Below are 19,558 nucleotides of genomic sequence, written 5' to 3'. Positions count from 1 at the left end.
AGCGATATGAGATGTCGTACGGCAAACGATGCCTGTGGTAGTCTGCGAGTCGTGCGGGGTGCCGTCGAGGCGAAGTTGCGGCGGTGAGGAATAGGAAGGGGTCGAGCCATGCGACAGGGGTCACGCACTCGAAGTTCTGAGGTTGGATTTTTCTGCTCGCTAGGGATTTTGCTCTTTCCTCCCCCCCCTCTCCACCCCTCCTCTGTACGCCACTTGGTCGCTCGTGCAGCCGTGCCCCGTTCGCTTACGAGACCCTCGCTTGTCCCCGCGCACAGTCTAATCAGCCGCCATGTCTGCCTCTGACGACGAAGTGAGTAAACTCTGCCTCGACTCGCTGCCCGCACCCGTCTTCGCTCCATGCTCACCGCGCCTCGCTCCGCCTGCAGGTCCCCCAGCTCGTTGACGGAAACGACGATGTTTTCGAGGGAGCCATCGGTCAGTCGACCTCGTGCACTCTCGCGCGGGCGTGCACCAGCAGCTGACCCAGTTCGCTCTCCTCGCTCGCAACCCTCGACCGCACTCCCGCCTCGCCTCACCTCGCCCTGCCGTTATGCTCCTGCAGGTATCGATCTCGGAACCACGTACTCGTGCGTTGGTGTCTGGCAGAACGACCGTGTCGAAATCATCGCCAACGTACGCCTGCTCGCTTCTCGCCACCGCTCGACGCCTATCGACCCGTAGCTAACCCCACACCATCTCCTGTAGGACCAAGGAAACCGTACCACCCCTTCCTACGTCGCCTTCACTGAGTCTGAGCGTCTCATCGGTGACTCGGCCAAGTTCGTCTCGTTCGCTCGCATCCCTATGCTGGCATGGCGCTGATGAGCCTCGCGTATTGCGCTCAACAGGAACCAGGCTGCCATGAACCCCAGGCAAACCGTCTTCGACGCCAAGCGTCTCATCGGTCGCCGATTCGACGACGCCGAGGTCAAGAAGGATATGGCTTCGTGGCCCTTCACGGTTGTTGACAAGGAGGGTTCGCCCTTCATCGAGGTCAGTCATCGTCGCGAACCGAAGATTTGAGTGACTTCCGAGACTGACATGCGAATACTTCAGGTCAACTACCTCAACGAGAAGAAGACCTTCTCCCCCGCTGAGATCTCCGCCATGGTCCTCGGCAAGCTCAAGGAGACCGCCGAGGCCAAGCTCGGCAAGGCTGTCAAGAAGGCCGTCGTCACCGTCCCCGCCTACTTCAACGACTCGCAACGTCTCTCGACCAAGGATGCCGGAACCATCGCTGGTCTCGACGTTCTCCGTATCATCAACGAGCCCACCGCCGCTGCCATCGCTTACGGTCTCGGTGAGGCCACCGAGAAGTCGAAGAAGGAGAAGATCGTCCTCATCTTCGATCTCGGAGGAGGAACGTTCGATGTCTCGCTTCTCTCGATCACCGGTGGTGTCTTCGCCGTCAAGGCCACCGCTGGTGACACGCACTTGGGAGGAGAGGACTTCGACAACACCCTTCTCGAGCACTTCAAGAAGGAGTTCGAGCGCAAGAACAAGCTCGACATCTCGGACGACCCCCGTGCCATGCGCCGCCTGAGGTCCGCTTGCGAGCGTGCGAAGCGCACTCTCTCGTCGGTCACCCAGACCACCGTCGAGGTTGACTCGCTCTTCAACGGTGTCGACTTCTCGGCCTCGATCTCGCGTGCCCGTTTCGAGGAGATCAACGCCACCACCTTCCGTTCGACCCTCGACCCCGTCGAGAAGGTCCTCAAGGACGCCAAGATGGACCGCGCCAAGGTTGACGACATTGTCTTGGTTGGTGGATCGACCCGTATCCCCAAGATCCAATCGCTCGTTTCCGAGTTCTTCGGTGGACGCCAACTCAACAAGTCCATCAACCCCGATGAGGCTGTTGCCTACGGTGCCGCCGTCCAAGCCGCTGTCCTCACCGGCCAAACCTCGGAGAAGACCGCTGACCTCCTCCTCCTCGATGTCGGTACGTTGCCCGACTCGTGTGTCCACTCGGTGTCCTCCGCATGACATGACTGATCCCTCGTTCCCGTGCTTGCAGCTCCTCTTTCCCTCGGTGTTGCCATGCAAGGAGATGTCTTCGGTGTTGTCGTTCCCCGTAACACCCCCATCCCCACCAACAAGTCGCGAACCTTCACCACCGTCGAGGACAACCAGACCACCGTCACCTTCCCCGTCTACGAGGGAGAGCGTGTTACCTGCAAGGAGAACCGTCTTCTCGGAGAGTTCGAACTTTCGGGCATCACCCCCCAACCCCGTGGACAAGCCGAGCTCGTCTGCACCTTCGAGGTTGACGCCAACGGTCTCCTCAAGGTCTCTGCCCTCGACAAGACCTCGGGCCGACGTGCCAACATCACCATCACCAACTCGGTCGGACGTCTCTCGTCTGCTGAGATTGACCAGGCAAGTATTTCTCCCTCGACGATCTTCGCACAGCTCGCACTGACAAAGGACAACCCAATCAACAGATGATCAAGGATGCTGAGGAGTTCAAGCAGGCCGACAAGGACTTCACCGCCAAGCACGAGTCGAAGCAAGAGCTCGAGTCGTACATCGCTTCCGTCGAGTCGACCAGTAAGTTTCTGATGCACTGCGCGACTTGTTTTGAATCGGGTCTGACGATGTTGTTTTCCCCCACAGTCTCCTCGCCCGAGGTTGGCGCCAAGATCAAGCGTCAACACAAGGCTGCCGTCGAGTCCGAGCTCGCCAAGGCCCTCGAGCGCCTCGAGATCGAGGACTCGTCCGCCGACGAGCTCCGCAAGGCTCACCTCCACCTTCGTCGCGCCATGCAAAAGGCCATGTCCGGAGGCCGATAAATCACTTTCAACTAGACTCTTCTCGCATTCCCCCCCTCTCGGGGTGTGCTTGATGTAGCTTGTTGACTTTTGATTGATTACCTAAAAAAAAGGCCCCGGTTGTCGTTTCTTTCGTGTTGTGTTTCGGGGGGGACCCACTTCTTTCTTTCTCTTCTTCTTCTCGCATTGTCTTTTTTTCTTTTTCTGTTCTACACCCTCCTTTCCCTCTCTCATAGTCACCGCTCTATCCCCCCCATCCTCCCCTCCCAACCCCCTACATTCTTATTTTCCTACCTCATCTCGTTTCTCCTGAGGAAGGGGTCGCATTCGCTTGCGATCACTTTCTTCTCTGGGGTTGCGAGCTCTGGACCAAAAGGATGGGTTTGCTCGCAATGAGGAATCGATTCAGACAGACTTCTTGACCGGGTTCACATTCAGCATTGCGCTTCGAAGCAATCAAGCTAGAGGAAGAGAAGAGAGCAAACTGAAAAAAATTGAGAAAAGCTTGGACGCTTTTCCAACTTTTACTTGAACCTTGCCAAACCCCTATAACACCAGCCACTACGACGCACTGCTGGATCAGCTAGGCCTCGATTCATTATCCTGACGCGAGTACGGTTCAGGATCTACATCGATCAGAAGCTTTACCCCGTCGTCGCCTTGAGAGTACAGGCCGTCGAGGCGTTTCTTTGTCCAAAACATGATCGAGTATCACGAATTGCGCCAGCTATTTCACCGTATATTCGGAGAAAAAGGTACTCGAGCTCTCGTCTCGGTAGACGAAGAGTCAGAAGACACGGTCAAATCGAACCGAGCATCGAGTGATAGATCACGCAGATTAGCGTACGCTTGTTGGATCGAAAGACAAACAAACAGTTTGCGCAAGCATCCGAATTGCAGCGGAACTAGCCTCCTGTGTATCTATTTCACGCCGGTTGAAGCACGAATTCGAGAGTCTGTCGCAATCGCGACGCCTGAGCGGGACAAGGTTTCTTAATCGGCAATTTAGAAATAGTGAGCCTCTGCTTCATAGCCGCGAGTGCTCCATTCGGCGATACTTTTGATACCTTGACAGACCCTACTTTGTATTGGCGAATGTGCGGGAGAGGCGGAGCAGTGACCGTATGACGCAGCAGAATTCGCTCGGTCCTCACTGCCCGTCGCCAAGAACACACATTCCGCTGTACGTGGCGCAAAGCAGAACCACTCCTCGCTCTCGCAAACCCCTGGCCAGGCACGGAATTCCCTTGTGAGCTGACTCGAGGAGATCTAAACGGGTTTGCAGAGATTGAGATTGGTACAACAACAGATCTTTTCCAAAAACGATAGCGTTGCCTGCTCGATTCCCTGGTCAGAATTCGAATTCGCATAACCAGCTCGTATCTAGGCTTTGTGGCAAATTGACTGCAGGATGCAGCAAGAATTGAAGTCAGTGACGGGGATTCCAAGGGAGGAATCCTCGGACAGAGACGCGACAACTTACGCCTATGTAGGGCTACGATTGACACTGGTACCGCAGCGATCGTGCTCAGGCTTCGACCTTTCGTCGCTTCTTCTTCTCGTCGCCCTCGAGTCCCTTGTCGCTCTTTCTCCTCTTTTTCTTGTCAACCGCGAGAGACGCGTCCTCTAGTTTCGGCTTGGTCGACTCGGCGTCGAGCTCGTCGCGCAGACCTTGGGCGAGACGCGCGAGCGATGCTCTGACGGCACCGGATCCAGAGAGTAGCGCGGACGAGTCGGACGACAGAAAGTCGGAAAGGACCGAAGAAGCGGTAGTTGCAGAGACGGGTTTGACGGCGCGCGCGCGCAAGTGCAGAGGTGCAGGCAAAATGGCGCTGTTCATCGTGAGCAAGGCGGCAGTCGGTTCCGAGCGAGGAAAGACGTCGGAGAAGTTGGCGAGAGTGATTTCGAGAGAGTTAGGCGCCGATCACTCGTTCGACCTCGCTACACGCGTTCGATCGATACTCTTACCTCGTCAAGATTTGGCATTCGGTGCTTGACGGACTCAATTGATCCAACAGCCCCTCAATTGGTCGCGCTCCGGAACCTCTCGCCGCGTGTTACCTTGCAGTTGCTCCACACACTTTGATCCGTCAAGTCACGATTGGGACATCGCCACGCAAAACTCGCACGTCTGACTTCGAGCAATCTACGTCTTCGATATGCCTAGCGTCGCCAAAATCGCCTCGTTTGCGCTGTATGCGTTGAGACATCCGAACGAGGCAAAGGCCATCGTCTCGTACAAGGTGATCTAGCGCGTTGCTTGTCTGGAACTCTCTTGTCGTCAGTTCTGTCCAGCTGACAACTTGCGACCCCAGCTTTGGCGTGACCCTCTCAACAGGATCGACCAGAACCCTGAATCCGGATGGTCTGTCCTGTCCTCCCTCCGCACTTGTACATGATCTTTCCCCTGACTGATGCTCACGGCGTACACTGAATAGGGATCGAGCCGACATGAAGCGGTGTTGGGAGTTCCTCGACTTGACGTCGCGCAGTTTCGCTGCCGTCATCCATGAACTCGATGGAGACCTTTCCCGAGTCGTGCGTTCTGGCGTTGGTCTTCTACAAACCTACGAGTACCGCGAGACTAACGATTTCATGTCGACAGGTTGCGCTTTTCTACCTAATCTTGCGAGGTCTCGACACGATCGAGGACGACATGACCATCCCGATTGAAAAGAAGGCGCCGCTGCTTGAAGATTTCTACAAGCGTCTCGAAGATGACGGATGGAATTTTCAAGAGTGTGCGTCAAGCCACAAAATTCCTGAAAATCGTCGACCCCATATGCTGAGTCTTTTCGTCTGCGCACAGCTGGACCGAATGAAAAGGATCGCCTCTTGCTTCAGGAGTTCCAGGTGGTCATTGCCGAGTACAAGCGTCTCGATCAAGGGTAAGCTCGAACATCGAGAGCATTCTGGCTTGTCATCTCGAGCGGTTCCTAATACTTGTCTCGGCTCAGCTACAAGACTGCGATCTCGGACATCACGAAAAAGATGGGCGCGGGCATGTCGCGGTACGCCAAGTTCTACGCCGAAAGTGGAGGACGATTCTCGGTCGACACGCTCGCGTCGTTCGATCTGTACTGTCACTACGTCGCCGGTCTCGTCGGCGAGGGACTCTCGCGACTGTTCTCGGCGTCTGACAAAGAGTCAGAGTACCTCGGCGAGCAACTCACGCTGTCCAACTCGATGGGGCTCATGCTCCAGAAGACCAACATTCTGCGTGATTTCCGGGAAGACTGCGACGAGGGCCGAGTGTTCTGGCCCGCCGAGATCTGGAAGAAGTACGTCGACAAGCCCGAAGACCTGTACAAGCCCGGGAACGAGGAGAAGGCGCAGTGGGCCCTATCCGAAATGACGGTCGACGCTCTCTCGCATGCAACCGACGCTCTCGACTACCTGACACTCCTTTCGAATCAATCCGTGTTCAACTTCTGCGCAATCCCTCAAGTTATGGCCATGGCTACCCTCGAGACTTGCTTCATGAACCCGAAGGTGATGCAGACGAACGTCAAGATCCGCAAAGGAGAGGCAGTTCAAGTCAGTATCGTAGTTTACTGTCTTCCAGTACGACCAGAGTCAAACTGATGTAAAATTCACTTTGCAACATAGCTAATTATCAAGGCGACCAACCCCCGCGACGTTGCATACATCTTCCGGGATTACATGCGCAAGATCCACGCCAAGGCGCGCGCAAACGACCCCAGCTTTATCAAAATTGCGGTACTCACCGGGCGTGTCCGTTCTCTTTCTCTGCTCTTCGTCCATGGGAACCCGAATCGCTGACCGCTGGTTGCAATGTCAGATTGAGCAATGGACCGAATCTCGGTACCCTTCGTTTATCCAGGTAGGCGAGCCCATACCTCTCTCGTCGCAAGACTGGCAACCGGGAATGGACGCCCGCATCAAGCAACTGCCAGGACCTGCTGCGGACGAGGTTGCCCGCCAGGAGAGGAAGCAAGCTGCCGCCGCGATGGGCCAGATGAAGATGACGAAAGACGACGTGCGTACTTGCACGTCCTTGCATTGTATCACGCACTGCACAAGCTGACGAGTCACGCGCCAAAAAACAGTACAAGTTCCTGTGTTATCTCATCCTCGGCATCTTCGGAGTTCTCGGTTTGATTCTCGGAACCGCAGGCGGGTTGATCTGGTTCTTCTACTTGCGGGCTGGAGCGCCATTCGGAGACGCTTCGACGGAGCAAGCCGCGGCTAGCATTGCCGCCGCGGCCAAGGGCGCGGTCAAGAAGAACTTCAAGATTGAACTGTAAACCCGGCCGAAGCGAGCTCATCATTCCCGCTTCCGCGTTTCTTCCGCCGTCCCTCTCATGCCGGGCGTTTTGCTGTTTCTCCGTGTGCCCGGCGCGATACCCTCCCGTTTATCGAGTAGTTACGAACTTGGATCTTCTTTCCTGCTGCAATTCTCGTTCGCTGGACTTCTGATTGGAGCTCGAGCTCGAGCTTGTATCACACCCAATTCCTATCTCGGCCTGCTCTCCTGCCAGAGACTTCCTTTGTTAATCCTACAGTGTCGCGAAGAACCTCCTCCGTCACTTCTTAGTCAAGTCGACGGTCGTTTTACCCCGCCTTTTCCTTCGCGAATTCCATCTCTTTCTCGTTCTCATCCAGAACGCTCTCCACCTTGATCAACAACAGCAACGATGCGAGACGGCTCAAGCATCAAACTCCTCACGGGTGAGCTTTCTCTGTCCTCGGCTCTGTCGCATACACCTCGATGGAAAGGATGAAAGCGAGCAGCGATATCTCGCTTATGGACGAACCGCTCCACTCAACGGAACACAAGCTGATGGCCACAAATGTTGCAATCATACAGGAAACAGTCACCCTGAACTGGCGGCGATGGTTGCCCAGCGGTGAGTAGACCTTTGACCCGTTTCCGTCCGGACCGAATTCGCGGGAAGCGGACTTCGGTACGGTGTCTCTGCAGCCGAGAGAGCATTCGCAGCATTATCAAGACTTGTACCGCTACGACATCGCGGGCAAAGCTGCAGGGATCCGTAGCACCGGTTCCTCGCCAGCTCGAGGCTGACCTTGCCTGGTGCCTCCTCCTTTCCCTTGCTCCTCTTTGCAGGCTCGGTATCCACGTGACACCGTGTACCGTCAAGAAATTCTCGGACAACGAAACTTCGGTTCAGATCGGCGAGTCGGTTCGCGAAGAAGACTGCTTCATCCTCCAGACCGGATTCAACCCTTCCCCTCACCCTTTCGGTGCCAAAGCTCGTCACTATGGCAACGGAGGAGACAACCCTGAAGTGTCTCGACCGGGAACCCCGCTGCCGCCTCTCGCCAACACAAACGACCTCCTCTCGCGACCTGGATCTCCCTCGAAACCTCACCCCGAACCGTTCAACGACCCGAACGACTTGTTGATGGAACTCCTCATCATGATCTCGGCGTGCAAGACGGCGAGTGCCAAGCGCATCACTGCTGTTATCCCCTGTTTCCCTTACGCTCGCATGGCAAGTCACACTCTCTCTCCATACCGTCGAGGTTCCTATTAACCTTCTTTGTTTGTTCGCCACCAGGACCGAAAAGACAAGTCGCGCTCGCCCATCACGGCCAAACTCGTCGCCAACATGCTCCAGATTGCCGGTTGCGACCATGTCATCACGATGGACTTGCACGCCTCTCAGATTCAGGGTTTCTTCGAAGTGCCAGTTGACAATTTGTGGACCGAGCCCAGTATGATTCGGTGAGCGATACTGTCTCGTGCAGCGCGGTGTGCGAGTCAAATGGCCGATCTCACACGTGGCTTTGAACAGGTGGGTCAAGGAGAACATTCCGGATTGGCAGAACTGCGTGATCGTCTCGCCTGATGCTGGAGGAGCCAAGCGGTGAGTAGCTATTCGCGCTCTGCCTGCACTCGAAGAGCTAGCCGCTGAGCTTTTTCCTGTCAAAATCAGCGCAACAAATCTCGCCGACCGACTCGATGTCGATTTCGCGTTGATCAACCGCAACCGCTCGAAAGGTGACGGACCCGAGAGTGAAGGCAAGATGGAGCTGCTCGTCGGTGATGTCAAGGACCGAGTTGCGATCCTGATCGATGACATGTGCGACACTGGAGGAACGATCAAGTTGGCGACGCGAGCGTTGATCGAGAAGGGAGTCAAGGAGGTTTACGCGGTCGTCTCGCACGGTGAGTCGGGTCACGTGAACTTTCCGAGAGGCCGCTTCAATTGACGATTTGGGGGAATTCGACAGGTCTGCTATCGGGAGAGTCGATGGCCGAGTTGGCGAAACTGCCGCTGGTCAAGCTCGTCGTACGTTTTTGCTATTGAAGCCACATGTTCGAGCTCAGCTAACTTGTCACTTTGTGTCAGGTCACCAACACGATCGCCCAAGTCGAGCACCACAAGCAAGCGCGGGGCAAGCTCGAGATTATGGACATTTCGCCCGTCATTGCCGAGTCGATCCGACGAGTACGCCTGTTTTCTCTATCCTGTAACGGGGTGTCCTCGGGCTAACAAACCATCGCTTTTGCAGACGCACAATGGAGAATCGATCTCGTTGCTCTTCAAGTAGACACGTTTTGATTGCGCGCTTGTGTACGGTTGGGATAGAGGGAGAGGGAAAGAGACCTGCAGTATCAGAGGGGTCTCTTTGAACATGAAACCTTTGCCATTATATTGCCCGGATCCATCGCAATCATTGCGACGTCCTAATTCGAGAGCCGCGCGCAGCCCTTGGAGGCTTGGTGATTATCAGCAGATCACGCGCGGACCGAACTCTCGAGGCGTGTGCCCATGACGCGCGTCAGCTAGATATGAGAGCAGGCGCGGGCTTGCTTCGCCCAGGACTCTGCCGACCGTCGCACGCGCTGGTGCAACATGGCCGATGATGATCAGGAGGTGAGTTGGTATTGTTTGTGGACGGTCCGGGGAATCGCGACCGTTTTCTCTGAGAATTTTCCTCCACACCGTCGTCGCCCCTCTCCCTTCACACGCGCCGCCTCGACTCGCCTCGTTCATCCCGGCACCGCTTGTACTCTCCCGGGTACACGCGTCTAGATCCTCGACCAGCGCTCTCCGTTTATTCGACCGCGAGTGCCGCCTGTCGCCCCGGAATCGCGCGAGTCGTATCATTCCGCTTCTTCGGTCTACGACGATCTCGAAGCACAGCACGAGTCTAGCAGCCCATTGAGCCAACTTGTTGACCGTTTCAGACTATCCTTGGTGAGTCGCTCGCTCGATTCGCTGTGTGTGCCGCGCCCTGTCGCGCCTAGAACGAGCGAATGCGCAGTTTCGATCGAATCGAACGTCGATTTTCATTTCCCCGAGATGCCTCGAGTGAATCAGCACCCGCGCTGCAGCATGCAGTGCGTACAGAGGGTCGATCGAGTGGACGCCCGATCAAAGGGCAGAGGGAGCGGCGTCGCGCGCAGTGTGATGCTTGGCTTTCGAAGCGAGGGAACGCGCTTCCCCCGAGGTTTGCACCTCCTTCTCTCCCCTCCCTCGCCAGCATCTCTGCAGCTCCAATTGTCAGTCAGACCACGCGTCGATCGATCGACATCCCTTGCAGCAACCCCTCGATCAGTCTCGCTGCTCGCGACTGCCGCAAGCAGACGCGCCGTGTCCGATCGAGCCTCGAACGAAGCAACTCCCCTCGCATTACGCCGCGACTACCTGCTGACCCGCTCTCTCCTTGTTCTCGTACGCTCTGTAGGACTCGGCAGCTCTTCTTCCTCGTTCGCCCTCCCCGACACCGCCTGCACACCAGCGCATGGCCACACCGATCCATTCGATGTACTCTTCCAACCCTCAATCGAATCCCGCCGACTACGACTCGCACGTCGCGTCGGGCGACCAGCACGCCCACTCGGCTGCTCACACCGCGGGGTATGACTCGGTCGGCGACGACCACCTCAATCCGACTGCGGCCAACCCCCACGCCGAGCGCGAGTCGTACATGGACTCTGACCTCGAGATGCGCAAGTACCAGGGACTGTCAGCGTCGGGAGTCGCAGGCTACTCGGCCGTGGGCGACGCGTCCGAGCCGGGCAGCCCCGTGCAAGAAGGATCGTACGAACGCAGCCACGAGAGCGGAAGCAGCGGTACTCGCGTCGATTCGACCCGACCCCGACCCGAAACGATGAGCAGTGAAGGCAGCTACGACAACCGTGGAAACGGACTCGTGAGTGTTCGACAACCCCGCCCCATCCTGCAACCATGACTGACCTGCTGTGCGTCCAATTTCCTACAGTCCGAGTCGGGTCACGGACACAGCCAGTACGGTGTTGGCGGGTATGGAGAACCTCCGTACCACCCTGGATCGCCCGAATCCAACTTTGGCCGCTACCGAGAAGGATCGTACGGCCCCGCGTCGGGACGAGCCTCGACGATCGGTACCGACCACATCCCGACAAACGGCATGCCCAACAACTCGTCGCGCGTCGCGCTCAACCACGATTGGCGCAACTCGTACGACCAGGGCAGCGAGATGAGCCGCAACATGACGATCGCAGAAGTCGCGCCGGGCAAGGAAGGATACGGACGTGCCGATTCTTCCTACCTCGACGAGAAGAAGGATCCCGCGCTCGTCGGCGGTACCGCCTACGCTCCCCTCGCTCCCGGCTCTCCTGCGCTCGGAGGACCCCCGAAACCTTCGGCGACGGCGCCACCACCAGTCATCATCAGCCGAACAAACCGTCTCGACTGGATCGACGGTCTCCGTGGACTCGCCTCGCTGATCATCTTCACCCATCACTTTGCCGACTTGACCTGGTCGCAAACTCACCCGAGAACGCTCGAAGAGGGCTCGCTCCAAGGTATCCTCCGGAATGGTCAACTCGCGATTGGCATGTACTTCCTCCTCGGAGGTCGTGTCCTGGCCGCATCGTTCCTCAAGTCTGCCTTCACCGTCCCGAAAGCTCCCGTCGTTCACGGAGACGACGAACCTGAGAAGCCGGCCGTCGTGCGCAAACCTCCTGGCCCTCGCTGGCTCTCGCTCTCTTCGTCTCTCTTCCGTCGTTCGATCCGTCTCGCGTTCCCGGCCATCATCGTCGGATTCATTCAATGGAAGGTCTGCGTTGACGGACTCATGACGAAAGCGATCGAGGCCGAAACCCGATTCTTCTCGCCCTCTGCCCTGTGGGAGCCGACCTGGTGCCAGATTGGCGACTTTGCCGGATTCCTTCAATTCTGCCTCGACTTGTTCACCAACTCGAACCACCAGTACATGCTCACGGTCGGCTCTGCCCTCTGGTCGACGTATGACCAGTTCTGGGGATCCGTCCTCGTCTACATTGTCGTCGCAACCCTCACGCCTCTGCCCTACCGCGGCCGATACTCGCTCTACCTCGCGATTGTCGTCGCTCTCTGGTGGATCAACTCGCCCAACTTCCTGTGCGTCATAGATGTCTCGCTCGCCTGGCCGCCTTGTACTGACCCTGTCTTTCTCGTCCTGTAGCTACATCATCGGTCTCTGGCTTGCAGACTTCTACGCATCGGGCTTCGTCCGCAAGGTTCAGGACCACTGGAAGTGGACGGTTGGAATCGAGGTGTGCGCCATGGCCCTTGCCATCGCGTTCATTGCCGGAGGAAGCAAGGTCGCTACCCCTGCCAACGTGGCCATGGGCAAGATCACCGTGTACGACGGAAAGTTCGGCTGGGACCCGTCCTTGGTCTGGCCCCAGTACATGCTCATGAGCAACTGGTACGTTTCTCTCCCTCCCGAAAGTTCCTCTCTCATTCCCGACTGACTCGCTCGTTTTCGACTCGCTCAGGATTCCCGCGACGATGATCCTTGTCTGGGTCGAGTTCTCTCACGTCATGCAGTGGTTCATCTCGTGGTCGCTCTTCGTCTGGATCGGCAAGGTCTCCTACGGATTCTACTTGATGCAGTTCCTTACGATCTACGGTCTCATGCCTCACATCGCCCTCCACTTTGTCGATCAAGGCAAGACGCAGTACTGGAGCATCGTCACCCCGACGTACATCCTGTGCCTGATGTTCAACTTCTTCGTCGCATGGTGCACACCTTCCCGCCACTTGGCTGTTTCCGAGATCTTTCGTGCTGATTTGACCATTGTAACAGGATCTGTTACCACTTGCTCGACCGCGTCGGTCTCAAGCTCGGCAAATGGATTTGGGATGGTCTCTTCGTCACCAAGCCCAACAACGCCGCCGCCATGCCTGGCAAATTTGCCCGTCACATGCTCGACACGACTCTGCACGGACCGGGCCGCCTCGTCAAGGGTTGGGTTGCCAACACCAAGAAGAACTACAAGGGCTTCCGCGAGGGACTCCACACTGTCATGAACTGGAGGACGCCCACGACTCGCCCTGCGATCCCGAACCCGACTGACCCCGAAGTTCTCGCCCAACTGCACTCGACCCGCTGGACCTCCGACTTGACCAAGGACGGCGAAGCCATGCGCACCCGTCGCCTGTTGTACATCCAGAGCTGGGCTTGGATCCCGCATCTCTTCCTGATCCCAGGTCTCACCGTCGTTTGGTGTATCTTCCACCCGACCGGAGCTTGGACATACGATGCCCTCACGTTCTCGGCCGTCTGGCGTATCGTTTGGGTTTTCTCCCTGCCCAACTGTATCTTCGCTTGGCTCGGATTCATCACCCCCGATGTTGCGCCGACGCCCACCGGCATGGACGGCAAGAAGGTCCACCGCGAGTACATCCGCAACTTCTTCATCGTCCTCGTCACCAAGGGATCGAACGAGTCGGCCGTCCGTCGTGGTTACAACAAATTGATCAAGCTCGAGAAGTACCACCCCGCTGTCAAGGTTGTCGTCCTCACCGACGAGCCCTACGTCTACCCCGATCTTCAGAACATTGTCTGCCCCAAATCGTACAAGTCGCCGCTCGGCAAGGCCAAGTACAAGGCGCGTGCGCTCGACTACTTCCGTTACCACGTCTCGCTCGGCGTCTACGACTGGATTCTCCACATGTACGAATTATTTCCTTGCTCGGCCTCTTTATTTCATTCAGACTCTTACTAGATTGTCGATCGCCTCACAGGGACGAAGAATCTACGACTGACGGAGAGTCGCTCCGACACTGCATCGAGTTCATCCGTTACACGCCCCATCAGTTCGGTCAAGGTATCATCTTGTACAACGGAGAAGGTGCGTTTCTTCATTTCACTTGAACCTGGGCATGAGCTAGCGGCTGAACAAGAATCGCGCTTTTAGGTTACTGGGACAACTGGTACTTCACTGTTGCAGACGGTATTCGTGTCGGTGACGATCTCGCGCGTTTCCACCTTCAGAACACGATCATCAACCGCCCGGTGTTCGGAGTTCACGGATCGTTCCTCATGACGAACGGAGAGATGGAGAATGAATGTACTTGGGACTTTGGTTCGCTCGCCGAAGATTTCGAGTTCTCGCAAGACGCGTGGCGCCGAGGTTTCACGTGTGGTCGTATCCACGGTATCGTGCGAGAGCAGTCTCCCACGACTCTTCGCGATTTCCTCAAGCAACGTCGTCGTTGGTTCATGGTACGTCACTCACTATCTCTCCCACGCCCGCCGGGTTGAGCTAACATGGTTGCTCCGCGTGACAGGGTATCCGAGACATCAAGGGTCTCTACGGTCTCCCGCATCTCGCGATCAACTTGTGGACGATCGGTGTCCTCACGCTCGGTGCCACGATCATCAACTTGCCCATGGCATTCATCGACCACTCGCTCACGCCGCTCTGGATCGCCGTTTGCGCCAACTTCTGCTTCATCACCTTCTTCGTGAGTCTCTATTTGCCTGTTCTGTTACGCATACGCGTTGTTCTCGTATACTGACTGGACTGCTCGTGCTTTCAGACGCTTTACCTTTGGGGTCTTCTCTTCCAAGAGATCGACTACGGACAAACCTGGTGGAAGATCCCGATTCACTTGTTGTGCGCGATCATCATCCAGCCTTTCGCCTCGATCGCAGAGGGTTTGTCGGCGATTTGGGCCATGGCATCCGAGGACTTTGGCAAGTTCGAGGTTATCGTCAAGCGCTAGAGCAATCATTTTCGACTCGCCGCGGACAAAAAGCTCGACTTTCTCTCCGAAAATCTCGTTTCCTTCTCTCATCGCAAATTTCGCTTCTCTCTCTCGCGTTCTCCATCTCTCTCTCTCTCTCTCTCGTTACTCTGTGGCATATACTGCAGTGCTCATCGTCACACATCTCTCGTTGATGGCCCCCATTCTCTTCATGTCTGCCTCATCTCACTCTCTACGGACAATCACATTGTTTTTTTCCCCCTCCACCTCTTTTCCGTTCCAACTCTCTCTCTGTTACTTTCCTTCGAAACTCGCACGTCTTCCAATTTAGATGCTCATCGCCTTTCTTTCCATCGCGCTTTCTCACTCCCCTCCTTCCTCTGTCTTTGTTCAAATGTCAAATCTTTCTTCAAGACTTTTGTCTGACCGATCGGCTGCAAGCATGTACGCGAGCGATGACAAACTTGCAAATGCTTCCCGATCACCGGAAGTAGAAAAGGTACTTGAGCTTGGCTATTTTGCTCTGCACTTTGTCTGATTGGTAATATCAGATTTTTCCGCTCAGATTGGATTAATATGTATCGGTTCGTTCCAGCTGAAGCTCAGTTTCAAAGGCAGGAACGTCAATTTCAACGTCAATTTCAAGGGAAGGAAGGAGTGGCCAATACGCAGGGAATGGTTTCTTGCAGCTCTCCTTGCTTTGAGCTTTTGCCTCGACCCAGAACGCACTCGAGATAACAAGACAGGAATCTGGTCCCCCAGACATGCTGCAACCGTTTGGGGCAAACACTTGTATCATTCAGGTCGACTTCTTTTTCGGGATCTTGAGCTTAAAACAACACGGGTAGCTAGAGCATCGCACGAAACGCGTATGAAGCCTCGAGGGAGCAGTATACATTATAAGAAGAAACGCTTGAAGCTCTATTCGGAACGCAGCACTGTCAGAAAGCTTGTTGGAGAGAGGCAAATGTGCCTGCGCGGTCCAACCGCACGGATAATCGCACAAGTACTGTCAATTCACGGCGTCGTCTTGTACTGCCATGTCTACCTTGCTTCACAAGCGAGTGCTGCGATGTTGGACTATCCTGCCCGGCTATCCTTGAAGAAAGTCCAATCTCGACCTTCGTTGCCATCGCTGAATGAGAGTTGATGGTCATCTAACGATCCACCAAGATTCGGCGTCGAGGTTCCGGAGCCTCGAATCGATTCATGCTCAGCGATACTACGCATCAACGGCTGACTCATTCCCTCTTGCGATTTGAGAATGGGATCGACATCAAGCTCAAAACGCCAAGCGGTCTGCGTAGCATTCGACGTGTGAGGCTCTTTGAAGTTCTCACGTGGTCTTCTGCAGGAAGCTGGGGCTAAAGAATGTCCACAGAAGAAAGAGAGGCCTGGAGAGAGTGTCCTTTGTGAGGACGCACAAACAGTGATAAAGAGTTTGAAACAAATATAGGGAACCGGGATGAGTATGAGAACCGACGAGTCCAGGCCTGAAGGTTGACGCTTCCATCAATACGACGTCAACCTGTTCAGTACAGTAAGTTCAGAGGATGTCGCCAACTTGGGAAGGAGAGGCGAATGGAAGCACTTCTTAACGTTTCTGTGACTTCCCTCTATTGTGCACCGACAAGCTTGCGAGGACGTCTCACATTCCCCAGCGACGCTGCTTATATGGAATACAGTGACGCTTCGGGATCTAATCAGAAGGGATTAACGTAAAGCTCCGCGGCTGCCGACCCGGGGAGCGGGCGCTCTTTGAAGAGATTCCTGCCGATGCCCGGAGTATAGGGTCATTGACCCTAGTGTCGCGCGGCGAGTACGCCTGGCCGATATGTAGGGCCTGTGGATCGCCGGCCGGCCAAACAACGTTTATCGCTTTTCGCTTGATCAACCTTCCCCCACATCATCACTCAACTTTCTGCACGACACTCTTCGCACGGACTCAGAGCGTATCTCGACTGTACAAGCGCATACAGGCAGAGCCTCGGCTGTCCGGATCAGCAGGTAGGAGCGATGGACCGTCAGCGGGCGGTGACACTTTCGTTCGCGTGTCTCGCGGCTTTATCGGCGGGAACAAACTATGCGTGAGTGTTCCTTGCCTCGTAGCTCCTGAGTCAGTGTCATCTGAATCCCAAATGCACAATCTCGCAGCGTCTCAGCCTACATGCCTCAACTTGCGGCCCGCGTGCATCTCTCGTCTACCGAAGCCAACTTTGTCATGGCGAGCGGCAACGCCGGCGTATACCTCTCTGGCCCCTTCGTCGGCATCCTGGTGGACAGAAGGGGGCCGCGCATAATGCTTTCATTTGCGGCCACCGTCCTGTTCTTCGGTTATCTCGGACTTAAATCCCTGTATGACGGGGGCAGAGAGGGCATGTATGAACGCGTAGGAATTACAGGGCTCGCACTGTGTCAATTCTTGACCGGTATAGGAGGATCAGCAGCTCTAGCTTCGGCAGTCAAAGCCACCTCGCAATCTTTTTCGAAATCTAGGCGAGGTGCAGCAATGGCGACAGTTCTCAGCTGCTTCGGTCTCTCTGCATTCTTCTGTAAGTCATTTCCCACCGTGTGCAGGCGCTCTACCTGAATAGAAAGCTCAAAACTTTTCGGAGGAATAGATTCGTCTCTTTCCCATGCCAATCTCGTGGCTGCAGATGATCCGACCTCCGGGTTCCTCCTTCTCCTGGCACTTGGCTGCGGGATCAGCATGGTACTCGGCGCCGTGTTTGTGCGACCATGTCCGCCAAATACAACCGATGCAACATCTTCGCATCAATACCTGTCGGTCCCGGAAGATCGACCCACCAGCCCACTGCTTCGCGAACCTGCCTCGCCCGATTCGAGCGAGTTCAGCCTGCACTCCAACATCCATCAGCGAGCCTCTCCGGTCCTTGGAGAATATCCGGCTCGACCTCATTCGGTTCAACGGAATCGGTCGTCCAGTCCGCTGTTGCGAAAAGAAGAAGCTCTCGACGGCCGCCACAGCGCAGGCGATCTCGACCTCTCGGGCTGGAGGATGTTGCGGCATACAGACTTTCACCTGCTGTTCCTGTATCTCGGCGTGTGCAGCGGAATCGGTCTAATGATGATCAACAACCTGGGGACGGTCACGGTGACTCTTGCGGATGCGGGAACCGACGCGAAATCGGTGGCCAAGATGCAAGCTCACCTCGTGTCCCTGTTGTCCATCTGTAACTGTCTCGGCCGACTCGCAGCAGGGACGAGCGACGTTTTCCTGCATCATGTTCCCGAGCAGTTCAGGTTTGCCCGCGTATGGTGGCTGAGTGAGGCGAACTTTGTTCCTCTTGCTCGATCATCGAAGATGAAGGCTGACGGAGCCTGCGTGTGTAAGCTATCACCGCCGTACTGTTCATCATCTCGCAGATAATCGCTGGGCGGGCAGATTCGATTGAAGGCGTGAACGGGCTTGCGCTACCGACAGCCTTGACAGGGTGCGCTATCTCCATCTGAAGATCACGAACCTGGGACTCCTCTCTGATCAACCCATCCCTCGGTTGTATAGTTTCGCTTATGGCAACCTGTTCGGCTCGGTCCCTGTCGTTGGCCTCGAACGCTTTGGAGTGCTCAACTACGCGACGAACAACGGTTACCTGACCTTGTCGCCAGCGATTTTCGCCAACTTGTCCAACTTTATCTTTGGGACCATTTACGACCACCACGTGCAGCCTCGAACGGATCCTGACGAGGGCACGGGAACGAGACTGATACGATTCGCGAAACGAGCGGGAGGGGGCGAGACGCATGGACTGTGCAGGGAAGGGCAAGCATGTTTCGCGGCCGCATTCAGGACGACTACAGTGTTTGGGTTCATCGCTTTGGTGTTGGCACTCATGCTCGCATCGAGAAAGAGTTTCAAACCGACATATCACAATTAGACTTTCTTCTCTAGACCTGCTGCATTTTGTTTCACTCTCATGTTCAGGCTTGATGCAAATCTCATCGCCAACTCCCTGTACGATTCCGCAGGGAAGGCGAGCAACAGAGAAAAGAGAAAAAAAAGGAAAGAACATTCTACAGGAATACCGACTCGTCCTCCTCCTCGCGATGCGCACTTTCGAGAATCACAAATACGCACGCGACGTCGATTTGTTTCATCAGAGACCCCTCTCGTTTGAACTCATGCAGAGAGCTTCCATCCATCCTCGTATCCCTCGACAGATTCTCTTGATCGGTTCGGCACTGTCATTCGGGAATGGTTCGAGCGAATAAGTTTCGCATTCGTTCACGTACTAGCAAAGGCACGATGGCACCACGCGAGGACTCACGAGGGTAGGTGGTAGGAGGACGTTCAGCGGGTTTCCATCCGAATCGTTTCCTCACTTCAGGCACCGTGACGACAGCAATAGGACCTGTCGACTCGTACACGTTGTTAGCAAGATCTGTCCTCGTCAGCCGGGACTGTCTGACCCTCAAGGAGGAGAGCGAGCAACGGGGACGAACCAACGAACCCGATCGCGATCGAGTAGAAGATGGCAGGCTGCTCGTGAGCTTGTCGTTGCTGTGTACGATGACATTCACGTGTATGGAGCGCGCGTGAGCGTAGCGGAACGTTAGACCGTGGTGGTCAGTATCCGGTCGGTTTGATCAAGGTCGCATGTCTCGTTTCCGAGATCCAGGCCAGTGAACGAGACGCACGAGGTAGGTGTATGTGCGGCGAAAAGGACCAGCGATTCCAGACATGGTGATTGAAAGGGCGTTGTGGAGAGGGTCGAGATGAGGTGGCCGATTTGGGCCTTGGGCAGTACTCTCGAGCCTGCGCGTCGGTGGAGTCCGCGCCCCGATTTGCTCATCGCTCAATTTGTCAAT

At 55.8% G+C, this 19,558-nt stretch overlaps 7 protein-coding genes across 7 annotated transcripts; 5 read left to right on the top strand and 2 right to left on the bottom strand.

Moving 5' to 3' along the window:
• Positions 1 to 289: 289 nt before the first annotated feature.
• On the top strand, positions 290 to 2,792 carry JCM15063_003284 (uncharacterized protein; the record flags this gene model as incomplete). Its single annotated transcript, XM_076675205.1, has 9 exons — positions 290 to 310; positions 387 to 435; positions 563 to 633; positions 706 to 779; positions 849 to 993; positions 1,057 to 1,942; positions 2,018 to 2,379; positions 2,445 to 2,550; positions 2,617 to 2,792. The coding sequence occupies 9 exons, from the start codon at positions 290 to 292 to the stop codon at positions 2,790 to 2,792; spliced, it is 1,890 nt and encodes a 629-aa protein (XP_076537289.1).
• Positions 2,793 to 4,299: 1,507 nt separating this feature from the next.
• JCM15063_003283 (uncharacterized protein) lies at positions 4,300 to 4,611 on the bottom strand (the record flags this gene model as incomplete). The annotated part of the gene is made up of 1 exon (XM_076675204.1): positions 4,300 to 4,611. One exon carries the CDS (start codon positions 4,609 to 4,611, stop codon positions 4,300 to 4,302), a length of 312 nt encoding a protein of 103 aa, XP_076537288.1.
• Positions 4,612 to 4,930: 319 nt separating this feature from the next.
• ERG9 (bifunctional farnesyl-diphosphate farnesyltransferase/squalene synthase) lies at positions 4,931 to 7,039 on the top strand (the record flags this gene model as incomplete). Its single annotated transcript, XM_076675203.1, has 9 exons — positions 4,931 to 5,014; positions 5,087 to 5,136; positions 5,210 to 5,309; positions 5,377 to 5,512; positions 5,581 to 5,659; positions 5,729 to 6,308; positions 6,381 to 6,506; positions 6,574 to 6,771; positions 6,842 to 7,039. The coding sequence occupies 9 exons, from the start codon at positions 4,931 to 4,933 to the stop codon at positions 7,037 to 7,039; spliced, it is 1,551 nt and encodes a 516-aa protein (XP_076537287.1).
• Positions 7,040 to 7,429: 390 nt separating this feature from the next.
• On the top strand, positions 7,430 to 9,311 carry JCM15063_003281 (ribose-phosphate diphosphokinase; the record flags this gene model as incomplete). Its single annotated transcript, XM_076675202.1, has 9 exons — positions 7,430 to 7,463; positions 7,603 to 7,642; positions 7,861 to 8,218; positions 8,315 to 8,481; positions 8,552 to 8,623; positions 8,693 to 8,925; positions 8,991 to 9,049; positions 9,110 to 9,208; positions 9,273 to 9,311. 9 exons carry the CDS (start codon positions 7,430 to 7,432, stop codon positions 9,309 to 9,311), a joined length of 1,101 nt encoding a protein of 366 aa, XP_076537286.1.
• A 1,197-nt stretch (positions 9,312 to 10,508) lies between these two features.
• On the top strand, positions 10,509 to 14,746 carry JCM15063_003280 (uncharacterized protein; the record flags this gene model as incomplete). The annotated part of the gene is made up of 9 exons (XM_076675201.1): positions 10,509 to 10,919; positions 10,989 to 12,130; positions 12,195 to 12,440; positions 12,511 to 12,756; positions 12,822 to 13,691; positions 13,763 to 13,869; positions 13,936 to 14,243; positions 14,309 to 14,485; positions 14,561 to 14,746. 9 exons carry the CDS (start codon positions 10,509 to 10,511, stop codon positions 14,744 to 14,746), a joined length of 3,693 nt encoding a protein of 1,230 aa, XP_076537285.1.
• A 1,998-nt stretch (positions 14,747 to 16,744) lies between these two features.
• Positions 16,745 to 18,627, top strand: JCM15063_003279 (uncharacterized protein; the record flags this gene model as incomplete). Its single annotated transcript, XM_076675200.1, has 5 exons — positions 16,745 to 16,815; positions 16,883 to 17,280; positions 17,350 to 18,015; positions 18,084 to 18,183; positions 18,255 to 18,627. The coding sequence occupies 5 exons, from the start codon at positions 16,745 to 16,747 to the stop codon at positions 18,625 to 18,627; spliced, it is 1,608 nt and encodes a 535-aa protein (XP_076537284.1).
• A 242-nt stretch (positions 18,628 to 18,869) lies between these two features.
• JCM15063_003278 (uncharacterized protein) lies at positions 18,870 to 19,432 on the bottom strand (the record flags this gene model as incomplete). Its single annotated transcript, XM_076675199.1, has 4 exons — positions 18,870 to 18,931; positions 19,018 to 19,101; positions 19,193 to 19,250; positions 19,388 to 19,432. 4 exons carry the CDS (start codon positions 19,430 to 19,432, stop codon positions 18,870 to 18,872), a joined length of 249 nt encoding a protein of 82 aa, XP_076537283.1.
• Positions 19,433 to 19,558: the final 126 nt, after the last annotated feature.

The sequence above is a fragment of the Sporobolomyces koalae genome, assembly GCF_050403365.1.
Source record: "Sporobolomyces koalae JCM15063 DNA, S_koalae_JCM15063T_v1_ctg1, whole genome shotgun sequence".
NCBI classification, from domain to species: Eukaryota; Fungi; Basidiomycota; class Microbotryomycetes; order Sporidiobolales; family Sporidiobolaceae; genus Sporobolomyces; species Sporobolomyces koalae.
This window is presented reverse-complemented; position numbering and strand designations above follow the sequence as displayed.